Raw genomic sequence first — 15,033 nt, forward strand, 5'->3', positions numbered from 1 at the left:
CTGTTATTTGTGTTACCTCACAACTTTGTCTGTGGGCAAACAGTCAAATTTGAAAATATTTTGATCAATCAGCACAAAATTTTATTTTTAGAAGATTTTCTTTTTGTATCAGGCGGTGAACTTCGTGCTTCAGAGAAAGAGTTCCGAGGTGTTCATTGATGCGGAACTGTCGACCGTGACGGATCCAGCGGATTTTCAGGTTTTCGTAAAAGATGTTCCAGTGATTTGAGTTCGACGTAAGCGTCCACAATCAAGTCCGGATAGGTGCGATCGCAATTCCTCGCGTATCTTTTCGACGTCGCGATCGAATAGGATCAGCTCCACCAAAATCGGGTCAAAGAGAAGCAGCTTTGGAGAATCCGGAATTATCGGCCGTTTCAATCTCGCGAGTATCAAGTAATTGTTCGAAAACTTTTCCACCAGGTGGAGTAGTTCGCGGCGGAATTCCCCCACATCCGGAATATTAATGCTGTCGCATGGCCCTCGAGTCAGAATCTTTTTGCTCTGCGTCATCTCCAAGTTTTGCCGATATTCCCTGACGCTGAAATCCAATTTGTAAGTCGAATCTTGTTCAACAATTTCCTCAAAGTGGAGCCGGCCATTGCGCGGAAGAGGTCGGGTCTCTTGGTAAAGATATTCCAGCGCGTTTAGTCGTTCGCAAAGTTCAGTGGCGACATCGAGATTGGCGTAGATTTTGTTCACTACCATTTTACCGTCAGGTACAGTCGCTTGGGCGATTTTAAGGATGGCTCCGTGATGCGCATCTGGTTTGCAGTAAATGCTGAAGTCTTTCGAGCGAATCGTAAATTTTCCGAAGAAACTGAAAAAAGGCGACATTTTTCTGACAGTGAGTTTGTTTTGAAGTTAAAAGGGTTCGAACAACGGCACCATTTGGAATTGCACAAGCTGTAGCCAAGCTCATATAGACTTTGATGCGCTTTGATGGTGTTGCTCGAGTGTGCCAATCAATTTTCCCATGTTTTTTACATTTTTAACTTTTCAGGCTTGTCACTAATTCATTTCATTTTCGGTGCTTTAATAGTAAAGAAACCAAAGTTGTTCAGTGATACTTGACTTGATTAGGGTCCCGCAATTTTTTTTATTTCAAGTTTTCATCGATCGTTACTGCATTAGACTTGTGCAATATGACGCATTGTCATACGGGAAATGGTTACCGATACCTAGAATTATCCCATAATTTTACTTAGCGTTTTGGAGAAAATACGATCGTACGATATTTAAAAAAATTTGATTCGTTTAAATATGATTGACAGTCTGTGCATTAAATCAGATTTCGAACAAGGGTCGAACAAGACAAAACATTCTCCCAGTTTTCGGTTCCGAAGTTTTTATTTAAAGCGTTTTACCTTTACTTCTTTAAATCGGCGAGCATTTTCCCGACGCCCCTCCATTGCCTCCATCTGACGTAGGAAAAGTGAGCAAATGGTCACTGGGGGCTTGGATTTACGTTTTCGTCGGCAACCCGGGCAAGCCAGTTGACGACGGTGTTGTTATCGAGAAAAGAGTCCGTGGCTGCCACTCTCGGAGAAGCTGCCATTATTTATAACTAATAAAATCTGAAATTTGAAATGATTTATAAAAATCTTATTTGTTACCTGAAATTATGTGTTACCGTCGTCTTTTTCCGCGCGATGACTGAGCGAATGCCATTCATGGGATTCATCGTATCGTATTTTAGCCTGTGAGCAGGCATGATGGGGAAGGAGTGGCCAAATGGTGACACAATGTTTTGGTTATCAGTCTTCATTCGTTTGTGAGCTGGGATTGGAATTCGGATGAGGCTCAGGGTCTCCTCTCCTTTTTCAAGGCGGAAATATATTACCAATCGCACCACTATTGCCGCTGTAAGAGTGACATTTTTTTTCAGCACGATTCCGACACCTTTGTATTTCCGTTCGATCTGTTTTTGACTTCTTCCTTCCTCCTCCAGCTTGGCGCCGTCTGCTGTAATAACCGTGTATTAATCGTTTAGTGATTTATCATTCCTTTAACTTTCTACCATTTTCAAATCTACAAGTTTCTGACTGTCGCTCTCATCTTATTTCGACGGGGGCAGAGTAAGTGATGACCAGAAGACCCAAAAGTAAAAAAGTCGTAGGGAGAACGGGGCAGTTAGGGTAGTGTGTATGTTGGCACTATCGATATTGAGATATGTTTTAATGAAATTTAAGTGTCGGAAAAATTCATGCTTATGCAACCCGAAAATCTCCATCGTTTAAAAAAAAAATCATTAAAAAAGTCCGAAGGGTTCAGTAATAAATGAAACAACAATTTTGGCGCCTTAAAATCGTGTCATCAGCTTTGACAGATTTTTTCAATTTACGGGTTTCAGAAATATAATACAACTTTCAACAAATAATATTCTTGAAGGAAATTCTTTCCTCTTTCAATCTGATATTTTAGTTTATTATTTCTCCTTAGAGGAGTTACTGAAAAATCAATTTGATTAACGACACCTATTCTTGAGGCAAACTGGCCTGGCAACGTTGGGGCAGTTTGCGGGTATATCATCTCTGTCGTCTAATGCATGGACTACTTAAGCTAGAGGACGGGTCTCTCGTCCTATCCCGCCGTGTTATAGCTTGTCGGGTGGATTTTTAATCATAATTTTTGAAGAAGGGTCAATCGATAGAGATTTAAAAAGCTATTCTAAGTCTCCAAAGCTCCTTTCTTGTGAAGATATTAAAAAAAAAGATATTTGCGCTTAAATTTTGAGGGGAACGGGAGAGGTGCTCGTTGGTTGTCTCCACCTAGCGCCAAGAATTCTAAACTCTTCCATGGTTTTTAGAAAGAAAACAAACAGAATCCATAGAATCACCAGAGAATCACAGATAGCAGACGCACCTAATCATACCAAACCAAACCAAAACCAGAGAATCACAGAGTGGTCAACCAACAATCACCGCTAGGCGGCGACAACCAACGAGCACCTCCGTCAATTTCTAATTAGAATATCATCGAAATTAAATATTTGCCGCATAGGGATAATTTAATAAACTATAGCTCATTTCTAAAGCTCTATTGATTTCAGTAACAACAAAAAAATGGTAGCCGACATAGGAATTGACGAAGAGACCCGTCTGTTGAATTTATGTTGTCAATCCTAAATTGTGTAAATCTGGCAACTCCCTCCCTACCCTCTTTTCTTTCTCATCGAGTGTTCTCTCTGTGTGTGTAACTCAGTCTGCTACTTGAATACGTTCGAATCACGAACTTACTTGTGCTACAAACTAAAATACAAAGAAAAGTAATCACAGTGAACAAAACGCGAGTCTCATATTAGCTAATATTCAACAGGTTATGGGCCCAGGTTCGCAATTGCTACCTACTTACTGTAATAACTGCAAAATAGGCTAAAAGTACTCACGTCGTTTCTAGAACAGAGCCAAGATGGCCACTGGAACTTTCTCTGCAAAAGATGTGTCGCACATTACGAAATTCAAGGGAGACCAATTTAGCTTCTATAAGTTTCAACTTAAACTTGTACTGAAGAATCATGCCCTACTTAAGATTGTTGAAGGTGATGAACAAAAACCCGCGGCCATTGTTCTCCTTGCTGATAATTCAAACAACGCTGCAGTCATCGCCAGAAATACTCAGATTGATGAATGGGACAAGAAAGACACTGCTGCACAAAACTACATTGTTGCTACTCTGGAAGAGAAGGTAATGAGAACCATTATGAATTATAAGACTTCAAATTCGATGTGGATTCGTCTGTTAAATCAATATGAGCTGGCTTCTGTTGAAAACAAACATCTACTAATGAGCAAGTTTATGGCATATCAATATGACCCTACCCACGACATAATGTCTCATGTTTCAGCAGTTGAATCTCTTGCATCACAACTAAGTGATGTGAATTCACCAATCTCAAACGATCAAATCATGGCCAAGATCACATCTACTCTTCCACTAAATGGCAATCGCAACTATAGGTCCTTCATGTCTGCATGGAACAGTACTGATGATGCCATCAAAACACTTTCTATACTAACGTCCAGACTTCAAGTTGAAGAAAATATGCTTAAGCTAACTGATATGAGTGTCGACTCTTCAGATGGAGCATTCTTTGCTGGCAAAAAGAAGAATAAAGTCGTTTTTTCCGAGTCAAAATCAAGAGATTTTTCTTCACATGATCGTCCTAAACCTGTCTGTGGTCACTGCCGAAATCTTAACCGTAGAGCATCTCATCGTGAAGAAGATTGTTGGATAAAAGAGGCCTATCTCAAAGGAAGACAAGATGCTGGAAGTGAAGAAGCAATGCTGGCTCAACTTAGAAAAGAGAAAACAACCGCACCTGGTTATGATGATTATGCCTTCAAGTCAGCAGATCTTCAACTCAACAACGAATGCTGGTATGCAGATTCGGGTGCCAGTGAGCATATGAGTGATCAGAAATCCATCTTTCAGTCAATCACCCCCATCAATCGTGGTGACCGAGCAATTAAAAGCGTGGGAAAGAACAACGAAGCATTATACGCAACTGGAGTTGGAAATGTCATCATCAAGACCAAAGTAAATGGCGAATGGCATGATGGTTTGTTACGTAACGTCTTGTTTGTCCCAGATCTAGGAGCCAACCTGTTCTCGATTGGAGCCACAACGGAGCGTGGAGCCACAGCTACGTTCGACAAAAACGGCATGGAGCTAAGAAAAAACGGAAAAATAGTCGCCACTGGCTCAAGGATGCAGAAGCTCTATTTGATGCATTTCGCCAACTGTTCATCATCTGGAAAAATTGAAATCTCAAGAGATGTCATCTTCAATGAAAGTATTCAAGCACCTTCACTACTTCCCGTAGCTGTCCCTCGCACTGACCTAGAAACTGTCTCTGTAATTGGAGTGGGTGGGGATGCCTACGAGGCATCCAACGGACGTGCCACCGTGTCCAACGATCAGTGTGGTCAACCTGCAAGTGACACTGACATCATTGCGGAACCCTTCCATGGATTTGAACAGCCAGAAAAGCCGCTTCTTGGAGATCACCATCTCGAACCCAGTGTGGACTCACCTCAAAGACCGTCTCGCATTCGGAAGAAGCCAAATCGGGTTTTTTGAAGATCCAAACTTTCTGAGCCACACTGTTATGAACGTTGCCCCTGACGACATTTTTGAACCACAGACGCACCAGGAGGCGATCTCATGCCCAGAATCTGCCAAATGGATTTCAGCGATGGAGGAGGTGATGGAATCGCTACGATTAAACGAGACTTGGCAGCTTCAACCACTACCTGAAGGTCGCCGCCAAATAAGGAACAATTTGGCTGATCTGTGTGTTTATCGTCGAAGTGAGGAGGATCGCATTGTCATCTTAGCAATCTGGGTGAATGACGGACTACTCTGCGGACCAGACAAAACCAAATTATTGGAACCAAAGAACAACTTGCGGATCTCTTAACGAAGGCGCTTGCTGGTCCAGCTTTCCAGGACTTAAGAAGGAAGATATCAGTTCACCCAATTTTGGTTTGAGTGGGGATGTTGAATTTATGTTGTCAATCCTAAATTGTGTAAATCTGGCAACTCCCTCCCTACCCTCTTTTCTTTCTCATCGAGTGTTCTCTCTGTGTGTGTAACTCAGTCTGCTACTTGAATACGTTCGAATCACGAACTTACTTGTGCTACAAACTAAAATACAAAGAAAAGTAATCACAGTGAACAAAACGCGAGTCTCATATTGGCTAATATTCAACACCGTCCTCTAGCTTAAGTAGTCCATGTCTAATGTCAAAATGGTGAGTGTAAAAAATCTGTCAATTTTTGCTAAATGTAACATGGTTAGGCATATTATATTAGAAAAACTGAACGTTGTATGTATCCAGATGGTTACATTTTGAAAGCTGTCAAGAAAATTGTTGCTGAGAAACAAAAAGTGTGTGATGTTTCCAAAGCAATCTCCATCCCAAAAAGATCTCTACTGAGATATGTTAAAAATTTCTTGGCTACTGGAATGCAAGATGAAGTTGAAGCAACTACAATCATTGGGGGTTACCAAAAACCTCGTAAGGTAAATCCACTTATAATTTTTCTGTGTATGTGTTGCTATGTTAACTCTTTCTTGTTCGCTCTAGGTTTTCAGCAGCGAACAAGAAAGCAATCCTAGCAGTTACGTCAAAAGGGTCAGTGACATTTATCATGGAATCACTACCACAGACATGAGAAGATTGGCTTATCAGTACGCTACCCAAGAAAAATGTATTGTCCCTCTTTCTTGGTCGGCCAAGAAGTAAGCTGGAAGAGACTGGCTATCTGGTTTCATGAGAAGACGTCAAGACCTTTCAATCAGAAAACCACAAGCAACATCTCTAAGCAGAGCTACCAGCTTCAACAAGCATTACGTTGATTCCTTCTTTGACAATGTTGAGGTTGAACTTCAGGTGAGAGAGGCACACTGGTTACAGTCTGCCTTGCAGTATCTGCCACAGGGACGTCTATTCCACCATATTTTGTCTTTCCACGGTAACATTCTTTTCAACTGAAATGTCGTCTTTTGCTAACAAATTTTTCTCTTTATTTCAGAGTTCATTTTAAGGAATATTTCCTCAATGGTGCCCCTCTTGGTTCTGTTGGATCATCCAATTAGTCTGGCTGGATATGTCAGAGAGATCGGTCGACTTTGCTCCATCTTTCGTCACGGATCGTCCTTTTAATTCATCACCAGTCCCATCTTCATAGAAATCCCAGCATCCAACGATAACATCGTCCAAGAAGGCCAAACTCCCGTTCCAGTCCTAAAAGACCAAACTCCCGTTCCAGAGAACCACATCACGGCCAATGTTCTTAGTTATGTTAATGATCTTGATGTCGTGGCCATTTTAATTTGTGATTTTTAAATAACTTATGTATCGTTATCATTTCCACCAAGAATATACCTTTGAATCTTAACTTTCTTTCTTTATTTATACGTTTTACTGATGTACCGTCCCTTAGACTGTTAGTCCATAAGAATAACATGGGCTTTTATGCCCCCATACATGGAGCGAAGTGCCCCTTCAACGGGGCATCTCGTCTTTTAATTTTGAAGTTTTCAAATTTACTTTTTGACCGAATAGAGGGGAGTTTCTGTAAATTAAAAATTCGAGGCATATAGCTCATTCTCCCCTCTTTCTTTTAAGATAATCGGGAGTTTCGAAAGTTTATTTTTAAAAGTATGGTGGCCAAAAAACAAAAAATCGCGTCAACTAGTACAACTCTCCCCTACTCGCAACCATAAAACGAGCCTTAAAATGGGTGTCCAAATTTTCTGAATATGCTAGAGAAAACATAAAGTAAAAAAAAAAGCATAGAGTAGGCATGTTCTAGAAACAAAAACGACTTAGCATTCTCGATGTCTTTCTCTCAATTTTTTGCGTACATCATGTTGTCGATTAATCGCCGTCTTCTGGGATACATTTTCATTTAATGCGGGATGAACATCGATTATACCACATAATGCCGGTGGACTGCTGCTGCATCTGCAAAGGACACTTCTGATCCCTGCCAATAAGAGTGAAGGACCCAGTGCTAGGGAAAGGAGGGATCTAACAAATAAAGAAGAACATTTCTTATCAAAGTAATCTAATGTTATGCAGTATAAACACTGGAATTAACTTCACATCATTGGAGAGTATGTGATTAGTCAATTGTCAGACGAGGACTTGAGCTGGATATTTGGTAACGGATCCTGCATATAACATAGGTTGCTTTGAAGTTCTAATGCTAGTGACGCGCGAATGTCATCAGCAACCGTTCCATGTTTATTCCTTTCCCAGTTTCCCATATCCAGTTTTCAATGTTATTAGTAAGAACTGAAATCGTATTTAGGTATACATCAAACATCTGTGGGGTCAACGAAAATCTGCGCAATAACAGTCCGGTTTGACACCTTTGTTTTTTTTTACAGGTCGACAAGTCGTTATGGTCTTTCTTGTTGGGCGTTTCCAACACAGCCGAAAGCGATTGAAGGTGTATTCCACAGTCGTGTAAAAATTCGTATGTATAGCGCCTATCACTTCAATATAACGTTAAACAGTTAACAATTTTTCCTCTCGTATACCCTACTCCAGATAACGAAGTCGTCAAGCTACTACAAGCTACTAAAAACAAGTTCAATTTGCTAGTCTAAATATTGATTCCGATTTATTACAGCTCGAACAGCTTGTCATATAGCTCTCGTCTCGGGCTCTTGGCAATCACGCAAACAAACAGAACAAGTTTCATTTTATGATAGACAAACTGGAACCATACACGTTGCCCAAACATTTCCGGCCCAGCGCTTCATCCATCCTCCCCCGTTCCATCACAACTTTGGCACCGCCGTCACTTCTAGAACCTTTCCGGCAGGTCTCTGATGAGACTTTTTCTTATGATGACGATTATGCTTCTTGTTAGTTTTGGCAGCCGGTTCTTCAGTAATGCCAATTGGAGTTTTGTTTCTCCCCGTCAAGCCGATCACCGATCCAACACCCGTCAACACCGATTTACCGGCGGACCACGCAGTCGAACCCAATCCCGCCACCGCGCGTCTTAATAGTCCCGGACGGACGGGTTCCTTGGGCTTTTCGGGTTTCACTTCAGAGTGTTTTGGTCTCGGCGGATGACTCTCAGAATGCCGGTGTCTCTTGTCGTGTCGTCGCCTCCTTATCTTTTGATGGGTACCAGCGGCTTCTGTCTCCATCCGAGATGCAACTGTTCGAGTAAAAGGCGAAATCTCAACAGCTTCTCGTATTGGATCCAGAACGGCCTCTGGGTTAGGTGCCATCTCATTTTCATCCGGTACTGCTGCTACAGTCACAATCTCCTTTGTTATCTTTTGGACATGGGCTGCTTCCGGAACGGACGGCATTTCACCATCCAGGTCTGATTTCTCTGAGGGTTCGGCTTCCGGTGCTTCGGGATCCTCATCAACTTTGACCTCATCCTGGACATCCGATTGGTTCTCATCCGGTTTTTCTTCATCATTTCCTGCAATCGATTTCTCATCCGGTTCCAATTTTTTATTTGGATGCAAAATCGGATCGACCAACGAATGCCACATTCGGCTAGCCAATCCGGGATGGTCGGGTAAGTCATCAGCATTCGCTGCCATCGATTCTTCAACAGTTTCGGCTGGTAAAATTGGGTGAGAATCAACAGTGGCACTTTCCTTCTTTTCCGATTCTGAAGTAATGTTTTTTTGCAAAGTAATTTCTAAACTTTTCAGGGATTTTGCCTGGTGGACAACATCTTCTCCGGGTCTAATTTTCTTCAGGGAACGAGACGGAGTCATCTCTTTCTGGGCATCCACTTGTTGAAGAATTGCCTTTTCAGTCAACTCAAACTCCTGCAGCTCAGCCTTTTCAGCTGGATCCAAATGTTTCATGCTTTTTACATTTCTGATAGGAAGGCGTTTTGGGGGCACTACTGGGATCGACGGTTTCTGAGTGCTAGGAGGAGCAGGAGTGGCTCGGAAATGCTTATTGCTCATGAAATTGTCCAAATTTTTTTTCTTGCTGGGCAAAGGAACTTTTTCAGTTGACGCTTCATTGTGCGGATGCAAAATCGGATCGACTACCGAATGCCACATTCGGCTAGCCAATCCGGGATGGTCAGGTAAGTCAGCATTTGCAGCCATCGGTTCAACAGTTTCATCTGCTAATTTTTGGTGATCTTTGGCACTTTCTTTCTTTTCCGGTTCTAATGGTAATTCGGTAATGACTTTTTCAGTGGACGCGTCATTGTGCGGATGCAAAATCGGTTCGATCACCGAGTGCCACACACGGCTTACAAGTCCGGGAGTGGTGGGTTCCAGGGTCTTCTTATTCATATTCCTGGCCAATTCAGTCTTGTTTTTCTTAGCAATCCACACCGGTGGGTAAGGCTCGTTGTAGTGGCAGCGGGGAACAGGGTTGGCTTTGAAAGGTTTCGGTTTCAAATTTGTCCCGTCAGTCTTTTTAATAGCGCTTACCACTTCGGGTTTCGGGGAAAAAGTCCAATCACGTGGATGGATCTTTTTGTCCAAATGGGTTGGTAATGGACGGATAGTCTGGGAATTGGGAATGGCGGCCGTGATTGAGGTCGAGCCAAATCCTTGAAAACGGAATCCAACTTTGGGCATTTGTGGGGCCCCATCAGCCATATAGTGGAATTAGCTAAAGCGAATAGAAAAAGAGTCCGACTTTACGCTAGACCAAAGTTCCCCGGATTTGACCGGGGCTCCGGTTACTGGTAAGATTTAGATTGCAATTTGCCGATATGCCATATCTTTTTGAGCGAAATTATGTTATTAGTTTGAGAATAACAAAATTCAAAAAAGTCATAGTTTTTAAAAGAATTGTTATGTATTTCAATGTCTCTTCAGAAAATGCGTAACACACGATTTGAAATGTCAGACTTAGATTTAGACTCATCATTGGTCAAGCCTATCCATGTCGATTAATATGTTAATAGACACGTTGACGTCGAAATGGCGGCTCAAAAAGTTGAAGAATAAGAGTCGAAATCCAGGATCGTTTATTCTTTCGTGACTGGACATCGGCATGGGAAGGACAATCATGCGGTTGGCAATTCGAATCACCCACGATTCAAAATGGCCTTCGTTGACGACTGTTAAGTCCATTTGTTCGACGCGAGGATTTTCGACAGGAGCGGCGGGAGGATCAGGTGTAAAAATTTGGTCGCCAGTCGGTCGAATTTGGATGGTGTGGCGGAAGTTCTGGAACGGTTGCTTGCAGGTTGGGCATTCCAGCTTTATCTGGCACCAGTCAATCAAGCATCGGAAACAAAAGACATGGCCGCAGTTTGGTGTCGATTTGTTGACGTGCGAACTCAGACAAATAGCGCAAGTGCCGTCATCGTAGCTATTTAAGGGGCTTCGAAATTCTCCGTTATTCGCCATTTTTCGATCTGATTCGCAATTCACATATTTCGTTGGATTGGCTGTGCTCTTATATCATTTCAGTTGTTGTCGAGGCATCTCGCAAATTGATTTTCGCGACATTTTTGTAATTGCGAGCCCGAAGGGCGAAGCTAATAACCGCATACGCAGAAAAAAAAAGCCATGTCACTTTGTATGTATGTATGTATGTGTGTATGTAACGCTCCATAACTCGTGTGTTTTACGACAGATTTCGGACAATTTGGTCTTAAAAATTACACAAAAAATATGCGGTGCGACCAGAACAAAAATAATTTCATTTACTTAATTAGTTTTCCCGTAATTAATGAAAAACTGCTAAAATAATTGTTTAACGACTAGTGACATCTTGCGGTGGCGACTACAACTTTTTCACCTTAGGTTTAAATTCCACTTTCCATTCTTAACGTGCTTGTCATTTACTTAACGTTTTAAGTTTAAAATAACGTGTTAAGTTTAAAATCAATTCTTTCTTGTCGAATATTTTTTATTGAAATATACCAAAAAGTATGTGAAGAAAAGTGTGAATTGTGAATAAGTCCGACTTAACAATAGGCCCTGAATTTGTCATTTAAGACAGTTTTCAACTGGCTTACGACTATCCCTTCGCGGCGAGCTGATAAGCTTGCTTTTCTATCTTTTAGCGTTTAATGTTTTACTAGGATATCGGTTAATTTTGTTTCATCGACATCACATTTTTTAAACCCACATATTTCAATATAGATAGACCATTAATTGCGAGCCCGAAGGGCGAAGCTAATTGTCTGTCTGTATGTATGTAACGCTCCATAGCTCGGGAGTTTCACGACAGATTTCAGACTTTTTGGTCTTAAAAATTACACAAAAAATATGCGGCGCGACCAGAACAAAAATAATTTCATTTACTTAATTAGTTTTCCCGTAATTAATGAAAAACTGCTAAAATAATTGTTTTACGACTAGTGACATCTGGCGGTAGCGACTACAACTTTTTCAATTTAGGTCCAAATTAATCACCACCAGATATCCATAGCATCGCCGTGATGGCGCAATCTTTGATGACCCAACCATGACGCAATAACCAGATTTGTATTTAAGTTTTGCAGTTTTTAAACTAAAAGATGGTTATTTTAAAAATTCAATTATTGAACTTTATTTGTTCAAGTAGGAAAATATGAATTGAGCAAACTAAACGTAAATGACTTGCAAGGATATTGAACTGTGACGGAAAAATCCCGTTTTAAGACCAAAAAGTCTGTGAAGAAAAATATGAATTGTGAATAAGTCCGACTTAATCATAGGCCCTGGATTTGTCATTTAAGACAGTTTTCAACAGGCTTACGACTATGACTATCCCTTCGCGGCGAGCTGATAAGCTTGCTTTTCTATCTTAAGTATTAAACTAATTTAAAATTAACAAATATTAGAGGCAGCTTATAACTTATCAGTGTGTACACACTGTTATTGGCCGTAAACATTTAAAGTCCTAATCAGATTTGTGATTGGCAGATGGCACTGGTTTCAACATCAACATTTTCAAATTTTACCCACGTCACGTTTTCAAAATTAATTGAATTCTAATCTAATGAATTAATTAAAATTTAAAAAAAAATTAATTTTTCGTATCTCGGCAACAGTGCCACTGCAACCATTTTCATTTCAAAACAAGGAAAGCGTTGGTTATGTAAAGACTTACACATTTACACGCATTTACATTAAAGTTTACTAATTTAATATTAAACCATTTGAACTATTTTTTATTGAGTAATATTCGGAAAAATATTTTACATTTGATTATCATGATTACTAATTTGAAATCATTTAAATTTTACTTTTAGGACCGTTTAAACTAGGAAAAATGGGGATGCCACTGCTGCAAGTCAGACCAAAGGTTACTTATAGGGGACCGAAGACTTCTAAAGTAAATCGAATTTCACAGATCAAAACTTGAATTCAACCATGTCTTCCACCAACATGATTATTTCTCTCGTCTCTGTCTCTACTGTTGTCATCTTTGCGGGTCTCTTCGCCAGTTGGTGCGTTCGCACAATACGCACATTGATAAAATCTCCATCCAAATCGGAGCTGAAACTGCAAGGATTACCAGTACAACCGACCCGCAAAGATGGCCAACCCGAGTCGATGAGATTCCAACGACGAATCCAATCCACAATGGCGGCGTTCATAGAAAACGGAATGGACGATGAAGTGGCACCTCTTGTCGTCTCTCGTTTGGAATGGTGCAACCAAATCAACCGCTACCTGGACATGTTGAAGAATACGCCAGAGTCAATCGAGAGTGTGGCGAATGGCATCGAAGTCCTGATGAATTACCACCAACTTCATCGATCGGAAGCGGAACAAGACCTCGTCGATGCCATTCTCAGCAGAGCTTTGAAAAACGGAAACATTTCTCATCTTTACGCCAAACTGTTGAAGCGACTGAGGAGCGGCGACCAGAAAGGCTGGACACAAAACATCGTCCGTCTCTTGTTCCAACTCGCCGTCGAGGAATTCAACCGGCCGCTTAACAGTGACGATGAAAATGGCAAGTCGAGACTCGAAAAATTCAACAACGTCAAACTGATGGCCGCCATTTTCAAGAGAGAAATGCCTGGAGTGCCGGACGGTTGGATCACAGACTGTGCCGAGACTTTAATCTACCGTCTCGAGGCCGGAGTCGCTGAAGAATCGGTTAAGCAACTCTGCCTCTTCCTGACGACGCTGCTCATCGCTGAACCCGGAGAAAATTGTGATTCGATCACCCCGACCCGACAGAGACAATTGCTGACCTGCTTCGAGGCTCTGGAACGAGCGGCAACTCCACCCACAGTCCCTCAACAACCGGACGTGAAAATACAGAAATCGGATGCAACGACACAGACGTTGAAATCTGAGAGCGACGAGAGCAACACGGACACGGAAGAATATGAGTCGGGACCGGATTCAGAGACTAATGGCCTGGAACCTGCTGAAATCCGCACGAACTCGGCTTCTGCCTCTGACAACCGGATGAATCACAAGAAACCGGTTAATGCGTAAACCATAACTGAAAGCAAAGTTCTGATCGTACAATTAATTTCTTTTTGTCTTCAATGTAATACGTTTGAAGCTATCGATGAATTACAAAAAGTCTTTTAAAAATTTGTTTTTTCTTCCTTTTTTTTTAACATTTCACCGGAAATACTAAAGGTGCATTACATAATTAACAGTAACAACACATTTTTACAGTAACAACACATGTAATTTTTCCTTCACGTAACAACAAACATTTGTTGACATTTAGCTAGACCAATATGCACGACTCAAGACCCATCCACAAATGCCATTGACTCTTCTATTTTCGGTTGGGAGTTTGGCTCTCTTCATGTAACAAACTCCATTGGTCCATGTAAAATGGTTGCAATTGGGATTAGCAATGCAGACGCCTCCGCACTGGTCTGCGGAGCTTGGCTTTTGGGCGATGTCGTTATTAATCCAGTCACAGTTCCACATCCAAATAGTTTGCCCATTGTCACCATAATTGTACTGACGGAATTGATTTTCTTCAGCTGATGACACCCAAGCGACGCCTGCGACCAGCATCCAAAAGAACCAGCGGATTTGAAATGATTTGGGTGCCATGGTTATACTTTCTAGCGAATTTTTCCTTTTCTGTTTAATACCTAAGGTAAAATAAAATAGAATTGAGGGTGTACTGAAAAATGGAGCCAAGAAAATTGTTGTGCATTACTGAGTGAAGTTTGAACTTGTCAGTTGTCACCGAGGAGATGGTAGGAACTGTGCTCTTTTCTAAAAAAGTCTGTCTTTTTATATACTAGGGAAAAAGACACCTTAAACTGCAGTAATTGGATATATCTGTTCAAAAGTGAACACAGACGATGATAGAGAAAGTGGATTGCTAGGGAGGGAGGGAGTGTCAGAATCTGGGATTTTGGAAAAGTCACTGACCGTAAAAACGAAAAATAAATGTACTCTATAGTTGACTTAAAAGGTCAGTTTTTTAAAAATAGTGCGATGCCGAACGTGTTAAGATAACCTTATCTAGGTAATGTTCGTATTTTTAAAAATAGTTATTTTTTTTCGGCCATTGCTCTTCCCCTCCTCTTTTAGCGCTTATTGTTGCATTGATTACTTTATCTTCTAATTTTCGTCCTTTT

At 41.1% G+C, this 15,033-nt stretch overlaps 3 protein-coding genes across 3 annotated transcripts in view; 1 reads left to right on the top strand and 2 right to left on the bottom strand.

The window, feature by feature from the left end:
* The window catches only part of LOC124321086 (uncharacterized transmembrane protein DDB_G0289901-like), a 122,328-nt gene that overhangs the window by 91,602 nt on the left and 15,693 nt on the right, over positions 1 to 15,033 (bottom strand). The gene's annotated exons all lie outside the window — the stretch shown is intronic.
* Positions 3,117 to 6,225, top strand: LOC124321089. Its single transcript, XM_046783996.1, has 3 exons — positions 3,117 to 5,756; positions 5,844 to 6,028; positions 6,093 to 6,225. Exon 1 carries the CDS (start codon positions 3,412 to 3,414, stop codon positions 5,080 to 5,082), a length of 1,671 nt encoding a protein of 556 aa, XP_046639952.1. The 5' UTR covers positions 3,117 to 3,411; the 3' UTR covers positions 5,083 to 5,756; positions 5,844 to 6,028; positions 6,093 to 6,225.
* On the bottom strand, positions 14,156 to 14,497 carry LOC124311300. The gene has a single exon (XM_046775775.1). The coding sequence runs from the start codon at positions 14,495 to 14,497 to the stop codon at positions 14,156 to 14,158; it is 342 nt and encodes a 113-aa protein (XP_046631731.1).

This window comes from Daphnia pulicaria, chromosome 1 (assembly GCF_021234035.1).
Source record: "Daphnia pulicaria isolate SC F1-1A chromosome 1, SC_F0-13Bv2, whole genome shotgun sequence".
Lineage (NCBI taxonomy): Eukaryota > Metazoa > Arthropoda > Branchiopoda > Diplostraca > Daphniidae > Daphnia > Daphnia pulicaria.